The sequence below is a fragment of the Asterias amurensis genome, chromosome 5 (genome assembly GCF_032118995.1).
Source record: "Asterias amurensis chromosome 5, ASM3211899v1".
Lineage (NCBI taxonomy): Eukaryota > Metazoa > Echinodermata > Asteroidea > Forcipulatida > Asteriidae > Asterias > Asterias amurensis.
Window position 1 is genome coordinate 17195186 of NC_092652.1, and position 15343 is coordinate 17210528.

The window sequence follows — 15343 nt, forward strand, 5'->3', positions numbered from 1 at the left end:
GTCTTAGTTTTTTGCATTTTTGATTCAGAAACAGAGATACACATGTACTATGTTAGCATGGTGTGTCAATTCGGGACGTCACCTTTGCGCGCGGGTATTGGATTTTACTTTGCATTTTTGTTTCAGAAACATAGATACTATGTAAGCATGATGTTGACAATGAAAATGTCAATTCATGACGTCACCTTTGTGCGCGGGTGGTCGTTTTTATTTTGCATTTTTGTTTCAGAAACATAGATACTATGTAAGCATGATACTGACAATGAAAATGTCAATTCAGGATGTCACCTTTGTGCGCGGGTGGTTGTTTTTATTTTGCATTTTTGTTTCAGAAACATAGATACTATGTAAGCATGATGTTGACAATGAAAATGTCAATTCATGACGTCACCTTTGTGCGCGGGTGGTTGTTTTTATTTTGCATTTTTGTTTCAGAAACATAGATACTATGTAAGCATGATGTTGACAATGAAAATGTCAATTCAGGATGTCACCTTTGTGCGCGGGTGGTCGTTTTTATTTTGCATTTTTGTTTCAGAAACATAGATACTATTATGTATAAGCATGATGTTGACAATGAAAATGTCAATTCAGGATGTCACCTTTGTGCGCGGGTGGTCGTTTTTATTTTGCATTTTTGTTTCAGAAACATAGATACTATGTAAGCATGATGTTGACAATAAAAATGTCAATTCAGGATGTCACCTTTGTGCGCGGGTGGTCGTTTTTATTTTGCATTTTTGTTTCAGAAACATAGATACTATGTAAGCATGATGTTGACATTGTAAAATGTCAATTCAGGATGTCACCTTTGCACGCAGGTGGTCGTTTTTACTTTGCATTTGACTCCGACTTTGACACCGCTTTATCTCTATGTGCAAATATCCTGTTGGAGATGCATTTGAGACGCGTTCGGAGCGTCCCAACTTGCTGTTCATCCGGTTTACGATGAAGCTTAGCACAAACTCAGTGGCAATATAAAGATTTTGGTATATTCAAAGAAGATTGAAGTACAATATTGTGTGCTGCCATGCCTTTAGTTCCTGAGTTATCGCCAATCACTATCACAGACTTCCTTATTCAAACCATTTATTGTGTTTGTCTCTTTGACATCTCTTTGTACAAAAATCTCCCTCGGGCCGCTGTTGAGGAGCATCTGTTTAGAGCATGCTGCTTATTTCCGAAGCTACCATATTAAACTTTGAAATTCTGATGCAACAAACAGTTCCGGAGTTATTGTCAAGTATAACATATTTCAAATCATTATTTCAAAAACCATAAAATGGTCGTTAACAAGTTTTATGTCATTGAGAAACTGCACTCGAATTCAAACGCCGCCGCCAGACTTGGAACAAAACAAACTGTACAACTGAATTGTTGTGGAAACTTAAAGTCGCATATTTTAGCCCTCAAGAAAATGCGCCTCACATAAAAATCAGGGTAAACTTTCGAAGTATTTTATGGTATAGGCCTTCGAAATAGTCTCTCTGTCTGCCCGAGTACGAAGTGTCCAGGGAAAGTGTCCGACATCCGAATTTTCAAAGTAGAAGTAGGCAAACAAATTCATGAAATAATGGACTCGAATTGTGAAGGCTCCCCTCCCCACACTGAGTCGTCACACACGCGGCCTGTGCCCGCCCTCATTCGCGCTCAAAACATAAACGAGGGTTTTGGTATACGCCGCGCTCTATATCCGATCCGAACGACCCCGCCCACGTGAAATACACCCGCACGTACCACTTTTTTTTATACGATTCCAAGAAAAACTGTCGTGGTCCGTCGTAAAACTATGGAGGTAGAATGGTAAGTAAAACCTAGCTAGTTTCACTATTATTGTATTTTTGTGTTAAAATTAACAATCCCCGCCGCCCCCCTCGATTCATGGTTGACCTCCTAGGGGGTCACCAGATACTGAACCAACTGCGGGGATTGACGTCATATCGTCCGATTCACATGCGCGCATGCATTGATCATGCGCTAGCCGTTGGCCGGTGAATTTTGACTGCGATGTATTATTTACCGCGGACATTTCTGCTAGTGCCAGCCAGGACACAGATTAGAGGACGTCACGATTGTTTACTCCTTTTTGTTCACTATCAGTTATTTGGGTACCCCTTGTTGTTTACACTTTGCAGCAGGGGATTAAACTAGTTTGACAATTAGGACCTGATTGGACAAGTGTCTTTTGCTGTTTGGTGGAACGCGGAAGTCCATTGCCGACGAACGAAGAAGATGACGAACGTTGCCATTGTAATGGTAAGCGTGCGTGTGTGAACGGGTGTTTCGATTTTAGAAGCCGTTCAAGAAAACACCTAAGACAACAACAACAGACCCATCGTTTTTATCTCAGAAATATTCCCGCCTACTAAAGATAGTTGCTGTCCATTTTGAGTGAGGTATTTATATGGAATGCTCTTTGACAATCTGACAATAACCATGGATAGTCTCGTGCTGTACCCAGAATATCACAGACTTGTGACGGTGGTCGTCCCCGATTTGTGGCATTACTACCAACACGAGCCGAGCCACCCCGACGGATTTGTCGGAGATGTCAGAACGTATTGTGTGCCCATTTCTTGGGAGGAACTGAAATTGCCATTCTCCCTGGCAATTCTTTGGACACTAATGAGAGTTTTGATGACAACAAAGGTTTTTAAGGTATGTTTTTTGTACTAAAAATGTTTGCTTAGTAATAAGTACACTCCGTTACATTGCAGTAAATACTTGACACTGTGGGTTCATGGAGGTTGCCTCCTAGCCCACCTTGTTGAGCTGTTAATAATGGTTCCGCTTTTAACATCGGTCTCATCACTGTCACCTGCTACCATGTAATGGCGACAGTGATGAGACCGATGTTAAAAGCGGAGCCATTAACAGCTCAACAAGGTGGGCTAGGAGGCTACCTCCATGGTTGGTTTCACAGTCACTGACCATGGTCCATGCATGCTGAAGGGGTTGACATTTTTGATATAAATTGAGCTTGCCTTTTAACCCCTAATCATACTACGGACTACTACCTAGCAGTCTGCTACAGAACTATGATGAGGTTCGTTCCGCTATGATTTATGAACCTCAGTTTTATATAGGAGTAGCCTTGGATAACTTTCCGTATGGCGCCACCACTTTTGCACTCATTTTTACAAAAAGGGATATATCAATCAGGTAAATTAGATACTATCTTATTTTATTTCGAATGAAAAAGTGGTGGCGCCATACGGAAACTTTTCCGTAGCCTTAACGTGCGGGAACTGCTTATTTTGTTGCTAACATTCTACAACAGTTGCACAGGAAAAGTTTCCGTATGGCGCCACCACTTTTTCATTCGATATGAAATAATATAGTATCTAATTTACCTCAATGAGATATCCCCTTTTGTAAAAATGAGTGAAAAAGTGGTGGCGCCATACGGAAGTTATCCGTTCCAGAAATAATGCAATCATTTGTGTTTTAAATAGCATTATTCAAAATATAAATCTATTTAAAAAGTGATTTTTTTTTTTTTAATTGTATCTCAGCATAAGCGATCGCGCAACATCAGTAAACAGTATTGTCTAAAGGCCCACACTTCGTATTTCACAACTTATTATAAAAGAACAAACCTGTGTATCAAAATTTAGGCTCAATTATCTGAGTAGGGAGAAAATAACGGGAAAACCCACCCTTGTTTCTGCACGTTTCGCCGTGTCATGACATGTGTTAGAAATAAATCCGTTATTCTCGATATCAAGAATTGATAGTTGTTTTAATGTTTTCTCAAAAAGTAAAATGCCGGTTTAGTTTTTAGTATTTACTTGAATGTTAGTAAGGGGAAAATCTGAATTCAGGGCTCTCCCCTTTGTTTATCGATACATGTGAATTGTGTGCCGACGATACGCGCTGATTCACAAAAACAAATGCTCCAAATCGCTCCTTTTAGGGCTTTTTTCAAACATATTATACTACACCATGTGGAAGTAGAAGATATTCCCTACATACTATACCTCGTTTCAATGCAGCATGCTTCGGCCAAACACATACACAAAAATGCCCCACTATTTAAAAAAATCCTGGGGAGAACCAGTTGTATACAAGTAACCGGAAACACAGGTCAAGTCTTATTTTCCTTGTTCTTCTTCTTCTTCTTCTTCTTCCTATACGAGTACAAGCCTGGCATGTGAGTAACGTATTGATTTGTTTGTTTCACTTTCATTTTTTTTTATTGCAAAGTTTTACTTAACCCCATAGAAGTACTTCAAGAAACAGAGCTCAGCTCAAAGACATTGTAAGGACGAATCGCATTAGGACCAAGTTGGTTCCAGAAATATTACTTTTACATGTAAGACAGTCTGTTTTTAAAGAAGAAAAGTCCAGATGTATCTTAGATGTATCCGGCAGGATATTTTGCTGACTGAACCAATGGAGATGGAGATCCCTCTTTAAATCAGAAATGTCTTGGAACTAAGGACTGGGTTTCCTCCCACACTACAGGAAACCTGCACCCTTAAGATGACCAGATACAGTTTTGTTTAATGTTTGGCAGTCTTTGAATTAACTTGTTTAATTGTCAAAAAGTTTTATTTGACTAGGATGGAATCTTGTTGTTTCTTACTCGATAAAAAAAGGGAGTGGGGCTAGCACTAGCAGTAGCCTAACTAGCAGGGGCCTGTAAATGATGGATGCTCATCATGTTTTGTGTGTACTATGCACTTTGAATGCAGGGTACATATTCTGCAGCATTTTTGATGAATGGTTCACAGTTTCATTGAGGTGTATGAAGGTTAACTTTACAATGCCTACACATACCATCACATGATTTTAATTGTGTGATTTAAATCTCAGTGATAAAATTGCCTCCTTGAAATGGGTAATTGGTTGCACAGCGAATAGTGTTGGAATTTTTTTATTGAAACAGATTTGGTCGATCAGAATGCACACTTAACATACGTGTAACATAACAATTAAAATTTATAAGGCGCAATTCCATCTAGATCATAGCGCACTAGAAAGAAATTAACTGTGAAAAAGGTGAGTCTTATGGACATTATGAAAAGCAGAAGTAGTAGTAGATTCCCTAATGGCAGTTGGGAGATTGTTCCAAATCATTGGCCCAGCCACACTGAAAGCCTTTTGACTTGTAAGCTCTGTTGTGTGGTAGGCCATAATATTTGCAATATCCTCATTGGTCAAGCAAGGTAACTTTTACAGGCCAATTTACTGCAAAATGTAGGTTCCCTTATTGCATAATGTACACCTGGCCAGCTAAGTTCTGTTGGTGTTGAACATTGTATAGGACTGGCTTTGTTTGATTTGCACTACATGTATAAACTTGTACTTATCTGTAACAGAGGCAGCAGTGGCCAACTCTATACACATAACTGTGAAATGTAAACTCAAACCAAACCACACTACCACTCAGTAGATCCATGTTAAACCGTCATTAATAAGATTAAGCCTGGGCAAACTGTGTGACTAGTGTCTAATAAGTCGCGAATATTTATTGCTTTAGTAGAGTTGCAACTACCCTTTTTCAACTTCTTGGGTATCCTATAAAAACATCTTGATGTCTAAGGCTTGGTGAACATCGATTGACTCAGGGCAGGGAGACCAGCTTGTAGGAAAATAGGACGTATCGTAGTTCAAGATCATGCACTTTTAATCCACCTTTTGAGGAATGTCAAACCCTGCAATTGGTGGATTACAGAAACAAGTGTATTCACAAAGGTGGATCAGACACTGCAATTTAATTTGGTCATATCTGCTTTTGCTACAAATGACCCTTTTTCAACTACTTGGTTTTAATCGTGCCGCCACGACTACAAAGATTGTCGCGACTGAAACACAATCAGACACCAATGACACAACCCTTCAATCCTTCAGCGTGAATGTTATTATTTTGTACCTGCGTCAAACAGTATGGCGCAATGCATCTTGAGAATTAAAAATCAGTTGTGACTGGTGTCAAAGTTGCGACTATTTGAGGCGCAACCAGTCAACAAGTAGTAAATTGCACTACTCGCCCAGTCTTTAATAAGACAGTACACCACTTGAAACAAGCAGACATAAGCGTTTGAAAGCTTTTTGTTATTAATGTTAATTGACAGACAAAAGCATTCTCCTGATATCATTAATGACGGCTAGAGAAAATAGTTTAAAATGTTACCGCAAATGTACAAAAGTAATAATTAAGAGCTTGTATTCGAAATAATACATTTCACTTCAAGTGGAGTACACATTATTGTAAACATTATTTAAGAGGGCTCTACCATGATTCAGTGGAGCTGAGTTGCTCTTAGAGTAGATCGTGCAAGTTAAAGGCAGTGGACACTATTGGTAATTACTCAAAATAATTATTGACAAAAAACAGTTCTTGGTGACGGGTAATTGGGAGAGGTTGATGGTAAAAAACATTGTGAGAAACGGCTCCCTCTGAAGTGCCATAGTTTTCGAGAAAAAAGTAATTTTCCACGAAATTGATTTCGAGACCTCAGATTTAGAACTTGAGGTCTCGAAATCAACCATCTAAACGCACACAACTATGGTGTGACAAGGGTTAATTTTCTGTCATTATTATCTCGCAATTTTGATGACCGATTGAGCTCAAATTTTCACAGGTTTGTTATTTTATGCATATGTTGAGATACACCAACTGTGAAGGCTAGTCTTTGACAATTACCAATAGTGTCCACTGCCTTTAAAACTTATTCACTGTGCAGTTACCAATATGCGTATACAGTGTATTTCTTCTACTTTCTCTGTCCTTGACCATTATCTCTAAAATAAAAGACACCCTTTGACCAAACCAAAGGTTTTGTATGCACATCAGACATCATGTGTAGTACAGTTACTGTATAGTGACCTGAGCCTTGTAGTACGTACAGGGAAGTGTACTTGTTTTTCAGTGCAGGTACATGTACATGTAGCGTCACCCTGCATATCAGCATGGGCTCTTTGGTGATTGTTTGGTATCAGGTGATCACAATGCTACTGTATTCAAATGAAGCCAGTTGTGTATGATCCAAGATCAATAGAGGTTGATGGGTGAATGCACACAGTAAACTGTATTGGAGACTGTAGCGTCACCCATAGGTGAGATCTCTTCCTCCATGCCAGTGTGTAGCTATCTTGCTCAATATTTGCCTTTGTCAATGTCTCAACATCCTATTTAAATCAATCAAAGATCGCCATGTCAAATTTTAACCCCTAAAAAACATTTTAATTTGCATTTAAAACTTTCTTAAAATCAAGATGCAATTGCTACGTTTTTAAGGGTCGTTTTTAAGTACCATGCTGTCCACGAGGGAATTTGAATCTACCAATCCAAGTTCCATCATAAATAATATGTTCTATAGCTTAAAACTCAGAGTGCAGGTACATGTACATTTGTATGTGGCCTGAAAAAGAAAGACAGCGCAAAATGGAAGGAAGAAACCACTTCTTGGCTGGTTCTTGAGGTTATACAGAGGAAGTTGTAAGCGGCATGTCTCGGAATTAAAAAGAGGACAAAGAAAGAAGAAAGAAACTGAGGTCTTGATAATTGAAGTCTCTTGATGATGACAAGAGCAAGCTAGTCGAAACGTTGAGACCAATTTAAGAAGTCCCTGCGTGGTAGTGCAGTTATTAATGGTCCTCTGAGTCTGAGCTAAAGTACATGTGTAAATAGTAGTAGTCCCTGCCAATTTTCTATACATTCCGCCCAACAGTAGTTAAAGAGCAGGACAGTTTTTCCAGAACTGGGAAGTCTCCCGAACAATCCCATCAATCTACTCATCGGCCAAGACAGTTCTCTAAAAACAAACTACCTAGCAAAGTAGATGTAACGTCAAAACCATGCAATTTCGAGGCAAATTTGTGTGTATTATTGTATTCTACTTTTAAATCATCTTTCTAACAATGCATTTTGTAACAAACGGTTACAAACGTTTTTCAAAGACCAACTCGACCGATCTAAGCAACGTGTTCCTTTAAGTTCTTTTAAATTTCTTGCCCTTTGTGACAGTGCCCAAAGACACATTGTCTCATGACTAGGACTTTGATTCAAACACACATTCCATTTAGAATTGTCTGATACCTATACAGTTCAACCTCATTATGCCTGATTCGTGTAATTTATTACAGATTCGTATGCAATGTTTATAATTAATAACAACCTTGTGTGACGACTGACAAGTACTGTACAATTTGTGTACAATGTTTGCTGTAGAGCTATTTTAAGGTTTTTCTGTTGATCATCATTCTACTGACCTCAGTCATTTATTTTTACATTGATAATGCAAAAAGGGCAAGGGCTCCATATCCAAAACTGGGGCGGTGCTACTAAACAAGTGGTATATGGTAGAGATCATTTATTATTGATCAGAATTGAGGAACTTATGGATTTTAGCCTAAAACGAAGCCTGGAAGAACACCCAACAACACATACAATCATATTATACGATGCGTATTGTTCCTGCTGTTTAAAGTGTGCTTAAAGAGGTTGACTGAAAGGACACTAGGACAATGCTGACCAACTGCCCTGAGTACTTAACCCAAGGTTTATTTGGCGTCTGTTCTGTTCAACCTTATGATGATGGTCCCTAACCCATAAACCCCAGTGTGACAATGATACGTTGTGCATAATCAATGTCTAATATCTACTATGATGTAGTCTGTGGTGAAAGTGGCAGTAATCACTTGTTACCTTTAGAGCATCATGCTAATGCAAGACAAACCTGGGCCCAATTTCATACTGCTGTTTAATGGTTTATAAGCAAATTTTTGTGCTTACTGTAGCCATAGAAGAAAGCGTATTTCACAGGTTAGCAAGAAAAATAGGCGGCCATCTTGCACGTTCACCATGGATTTGCATTGTCCGGTCATTTATTTTCTTGCAGTAAGCACCGGAAGGTTATCACGCCTTTTTCGTGTGCTTACGGTGAGCAGCGCTATGAAATGGAAATCGCGCAGTAAGCACAAAAAATCGGCAGATACGCAGCTCTATGAAAATGGGCCCATGTTACCTGTTTTTATTTTTCATTTGCAATTAAAGAATGCCAATTTGTATTAATGGCCATCAAGGAGTCGGAAAGGAAATAAAGCACCAGCAGTTTGAGAATAAGGAAATAAAAGACTGACCAGTGTCGATATTTGACAGCTATTTAAAGCAAGTAGGGTTGTGGCAATGTGATACAGGCCTACCTTTAACTAGTTGTTGTTATACATGTATGTAGTGCATTTTAAAATATTAAAGGAACACGTTGCCTTGGATCGGACGAGTTGGTCAAAACAAAAGCGTTTGTAACCGTTTTTTATAAAATGCATATGGTTTGAAAGATGTTTAAAAGTAGAATACAATGATCCACACAAGTTTGCCTCCAAATTGCGTGGTTTTCCTTCTACTGTTGCGAACTAACATGGTCGGCCATTTATGGGAGTCAAAATTTTGACCCCCATAAATGGCCGATGTATTAGTCGGCGAGGTAAAAGGAAAACCACGCAATTTCGAGGTATGTTTGTGTGGATCATTGTACTCTACTTTTACAACATCTTTCTACCCATATGCATTTTATAAAAAAACGGTTACAAACGCTTTTCAAAGACCAACTCGACCGATCCAAGGCAACGTGTTCCTTTAATGACAATACACTTTTGCAGTGCCCTGGTATCCCAATAACATTCCTGTAATTTTTCTTGGGTCCCTGAGGGGTATAGTTGCCATGCTGCTCTGAGGGTATTTCAAACAAAGTATCAACACATTAACATGAGTAATACATTTTCTGTTGAAACACGTAATTAGCAAACAAAGTGGTTTTTTTATTTTACTTACATACTATTTTTTTTAGACCTTAAAAATGATATACTCCAGAAGGACATGTGATCTTCCCATGAATGTTGTCAAGTAGTTGCACGCCTAATTAAGTTAATCTTCACACATAAATTTGTATTATTTAACAAGAGTCACTCTTACTGCAGGCGCAGCTACACGTGCTTACGTCATTATTTCTTTTAGTACAGGTACAGTTGACAGTGTCCCTGCCAGAGGGTTTTTAAATTTTAGAAAACTGAAAAACACTGAGGCTTTAGGTTTGCCAGCTTAGACATTTCCTTGTATTTTGCAAAAAAATTACAAAGTTGCATGTCTGTGAAGCGCCTACTCTTGTTATTGTAAAAACAACATTACCTCATTTCAAAGGCGCTGGACACTATTGGTAAATACTCAAAATAATTGTCAGCATAAAAACTTACTTGGTGACGAGCAATGAAGAGCTGTTGATAGTATCAAACATTGTGAGAACCTGCTTCCTCTGAAGTAACATAGTTTTTGAGAAAGAAGTTATTTCTCACTAAAATACTTTAATTGAAACAGCTTGTGCGACAAGGGTGTTTTTTCTTTCATTATTCTCTCGCAACGTGACAGCCAATTGTGTCCAAATTTTCAAAGGTTTGTTATTTTATGCATCTTTTGAGATACACAAATTGAGAAGACTGGTCTTTGATAATTACCAAAGTTGCCGTAGATTTCACCAAACTCTTCCTAACTTATGAATAAAGATGAGTTAAGTCCTGTATCCAAAGGCGTAGGACACATTGAACCCATCCTAAGTTAGGACGGGTTACTCGTCCTAACTCAAGATAGGATTAATCATAGCGTTTTGTGAAATTCAGCTGCAGTGCCTTTAAGGGTTCGAAACTAAAGCTTTGTATTTTTTAGTGTGTAATTTGACACTTGAAGCACTAGTTCTCACTTAATGAGTGCAGCATTACTGCCAGTGGTAATTAGGCAGTAACCAAACTGCAATGTTTAAAGATGACATCCCATTTTTACATGTAGGCCCTACAGAAAGAGTGATGCTGTAATTTATTTTCCCCTGCAAATCAAATATAATTTTAACAACACTGGGTGGCCTTGAACATTATTGAATGTTTAATTAGAATTTATGGAAATTTCCTCTAAAATAAAGTGCGAGACAAAACACCATGATAATATTGTTTTGTTAAACAAAAAAAAACAAAAAATTGTAATCTTCCATCTGCAGATTATGATTGTAAGATAAAGTTGTATTTTTGGCAAACTGTTGACCTACATGTGTGTACAAGGCTCTTCTGCACACATTTGATATTGGCAGTAATACTATTAGCAATGCATTGTGTGTGCAGTCTGCAGTTTACCCGGTAGTGTCCATTAACAGCAAATTGCACCCGTAACTTTTCGCCCAGTTTTGGTTCCTTAATGGCTTTATACCGGAGTGTGTGCAAACTATCACCAGTCACACAAAACACCATCTGAAGATGTACATACAAACAGTACATGTAAAACTATGACCTTGTTGCTTTACAAGCCTTTAAATATGGGGGGGGGGGGGGGTGTGGCAGATGCTGCATTGAGACCAAAAGTTTGTTGACCTTTTAGTTTTCCCCATTTTCACTTCAAAAAAGGCCCACTGTAATGCGATGGATGCATAATCTCTGCCCTCGGATTCCAAGAAGAAACCGACCACTTTCCCGTCCAGACTCGGTTTCTTTGTTGATTTGTAAAACAAAAAACAAAAACGATGTAAAGATGACTTACCATTTTAAAGGGGCCAATTTCTCTATACACGTCATTGTTGTGTTTACAAGACGCTGGTATTCAGAACTGATAGACCATTCATTTAAAGACCTTGGACACTATTGGTTATTGTCAAAGACCAGTCGTCTCACTTGGTGTACCTCAACATATAATGCACAAAATAGCAAACCAGTGAAAATTTGACCTCAATTGGTCGTCGAAGTTGAGAGTTAAATCATGGAAGAAAAAAACCTCATCACATTGTGTGGTTTCAGAAGCTTGATTTCGGGACCTCAAATTTAATTCTGAGGTCTCCCAATCAAAATCGTGAAAAATTACTTCTTTCTCTAAAACTACGTTACTTCAGAGGGAGCATTTTCTCACTTGTTACCAAGTAAGTTTTTATGCTAACAATTATTTTGAGTAATTACTAATGTGATAAAAACCAAAATTATTTTGACTAAAATGATTCACTGTTCTGTACACTTTAATGTTTGACCATAGTTTCTGGAAAGGTTTGCATTAGATTAATACTACAACTGTCCTTGTAAACAATGAAGAAAAATGATTGGGAAGAATATTCCACTTTGCATGTCATTGTGTTTTCCTCCATTTACATGTAGTGGCCTTGGGCAAATTGGATAGGGGCTGGCTGGGGAGGAGTTTTGAACGTAGTGCCTGGAATATCAAAAGGGACAAATTCTATAGCATTTAGATTTAGAATGAAGAATTAAAAATTTACAAAATAAACGTATTTAATTATCATAATTGTCCCCAATTTCCCTCACCAGCTCCACCCCCTCCCCAGCTGCCCTGCCCCCGCCCCCCCTTTCCGGAATTGAAGGGGACAAATCCTAAACTTCAAGTCATAGGCCTTTTTTGAAACCTTGGCTTCAGCTTTGGATTCAGCTTCAGGCCCCGGCCCTCTCGTCTGAAACGCATACACAAAGCATGCACAATTATCAAAACAACCATGGGGCTAAGCTAGCCTGAGCCAAATCCAAAGCCGAGTCCAGTCGTTTTGAAAAGGGCCATAAGTTCCCCAATAGACTTTAAATAGATTTTCCAATGGAAGTGCCCTTTGCAAATTACAAATGACCTTGCTCTTTCAACAAATATGAATTTTTATTCATGAACTCGGGTTATCTTTTGACTAAAGTTCAACTGTAAAGTGTGGCAAAGGCAACATGAAGTGTGTATTCCATAGTTTTTAAAGTACTAAAAATAAATCCTTTGTTGTCTGCACAACCTTTGGTGTCCTATTTTTTTGCTGTAACCAAAGTAATGTTGCGGGTATTAGGTTTAGGGACTGCAGCCCTTACCTACATGTGTAAACAGTCATGTAGGAATGGTTTGGTTGGTTCAATGATGTACAATACAGTGTGGATGTATACTCATGAATGCTTTGTGCAATGTGGTTTTGGTCACTCATTTGCATACCCATATGTCACATTCAGGTTATGATAATTCTCATAAGGACTTTATTCACTAAGGCAGTCTGTCTGCTGACTCAGTCCTCAGGCACTCCGTGAGCTCATGTGGTTGACAACCGCAACAAAACGAACTTGCATAAATTTCCTATAGTGTCTGCGACTTAGAAAGGTCTGGTAGGGAACTGACTGACATTGAACATTTTGAATATCAAATATTGGTCAGGACAGCCCATTATACTTTATTTCACATGTGGAAATATTTTACAAAAAAAATTGAATGAAGTAAAAAATCTATGAAGTTAATGGTTTTTCCTCTTTATATCAATATTGTAAAAATATCAAGGGCTGTAAGCTTCATTTTTGAAAGGGCAAGGACACCAAGGCATTTTCTCTTTGGCAAAGGGCTCACTATGAGGAAATTGTAAATTTCTACTGGAGCATTTCAAGGGCACCAAGGCAATGGCAAGGGGCAACGGAGGCAAATCGCCTCCGTTGCCTCTGTGAAGTATCAGGCCTGAATATCTGTAACCCATATGTAATAGAATGTGCACCAATCTTCTCATTTTAAAGTGATTTCTATAACTTTTTATTTTGTGTGTGGGGGGATTTTTTTTTTTTGGGGGGGGGGAACAACATGTGGAGGTTGTTGACTCAAGGTTCACTCTGCTTTTATGAAGGATTACAGAAAACCCGCATAAAAAAATGAGCCAGAATCAGTTTCCAGTCTCAATGAAGATTTAGTTCTAAATGATTTTAATATTTTATTTTCTGATCATAAGGGCCACTTACATTGTACGCTTCCTGATTCAAGTTACATGATACCATGGCGCCATTCGCTCAGTTTAAAGCCATTATTCACTTTCAGAACAGACCCCAAAAAAGTTCACTGATTTACAAATTACTTACAGGGTTTACAGAAGGTAATGGTGAGAGACTTCTCTTGAAATATTATTTCATGAAATGTTTTACTTTTTTGAAAAAACACTGAAACAATTATCAACTCTCGACATCGCGAATTACGGATTTATTTTACACATGTGTCATGACACGGCAAAACGTGCGGAAACAAGGGTGGGTTTTCCCGTTATTTTCTCCCGACTCCGATGACCGATTGAGCCTAAATTTTCACAGGTTTAATATTTTATATGTAAGTTGTGATGCACGAAGTTTGGGCCTTTGGACAAAACTGTTTACCCAAAGTGTCCATAGGCTTTAAGAGGGCTCCAAGGGTAAATTTATCTAAAAGGTTGAGCCCTCATGAAATTTGGGAAACAATTGAATGTTTCTAAATTTGACATTTTAAAATGTTATAAAATGTTGTCATTTTGTGTAATGCTCTCTCAGAACAAAATTTGAAACATAACCTCATCAGACTTGTAAAAACTAAATTTGATGCATACATACAAAATTATATTATTCCAATGAGGAATTTTGGTCCGATGGCCAAATGCAAATTAAAACACATACGATGACCAGTCAGAATTCTCCCCATGTGGTCTGGCTGGCTAGTTCAGGACTTGCTAAAAAATATATAACTAATCTGATATTTAAAGGCAGTGGACACTATTGGTAATTACTCAAAATAGTTGCTAGCATAAAGCCTTACTAAGTAGCGAGTAACAGGGAGAGGTTGGTAGTATAAAACATTGTGAGAAACGGCTTCATCTGAAGTGGACTAGTTTCCGAGAAAGAAGTAATTTTACACGAATTTGATTTTGAGACCTCAGATTTAGAACTTGAGGTCTCGAAATCAAGCATCTGAAAGCACATAACTTCTCAGGGTGTGTTTTCTTTCATTATTATCTAGCAACTTCAATGACCGATTGAGCTAAAATTTGTACAGGTTTGTTATGTTATAAATATGTTGAGATACTGCAAGTGTGAAGACTGGTTTTTGACAATTACCAATAGTGTCCAGTGTCTTTAAATATTGACCAGTGAAAAAAAAGATGATGGTCTTGCCAGATGAAAAGCCAACTGGTTCTGATGGCCAGTCAGTTGATTTCAGGGCAAACCCTGCACGGCACTTAAGCTCTGGTAAGGGGCACTTTTATACAAGGACAAAAATTGTATTGGAAATTTGCACAGCAATTACCACAGCAATTACTATTTGTACTAAATTAGTTTGCCTTTCTTTTCTTTTTCTTGACAGCCTCTTGCAGTTTGGGGAAAGCTGCGTGAAGACAACATCAACAAGTTACCAGAGAGTGCATGGCGTTGCATGTGTCACTGTGTAACATGGAGTTTTGCTGCCTATGTCCTGCTAAGTCGCTACCCAGATTTTTTCACCAAGCCACACACAATGTTCAAAGGTTTGTCTTTTTATCTGCATTTATCCTAATTCTCTAAAACCCACACTCTGATTATGCATTGATTGTGCTGTATGTTTTAAAGCCCTTTTTTACAC

General features: G+C 38.3%; 1 protein-coding gene across 1 annotated transcript in view; it reads left to right on the forward strand.

Annotated features, from left to right (window-relative positions):
- The first annotated feature begins 1970 nt into the window (after positions 1 to 1970).
- The window catches only part of LOC139937869 (ceramide synthase 1-like), a 40901-nt gene continuing 27528 nt past the window's right edge, over positions 1971 to 15343 (forward strand). Inside the window, exons 1-2 of the mRNA XM_071933236.1 lie at positions 1971 to 2658; positions 15089 to 15248. Coding sequence (XP_071789337.1) covers positions 2410 to 2658; positions 15089 to 15248 — 409 coding nt within the window. The 5' untranslated portion in view covers positions 1971 to 2409. The remainder of the gene's footprint in view (positions 2659 to 15088; positions 15249 to 15343) is intronic.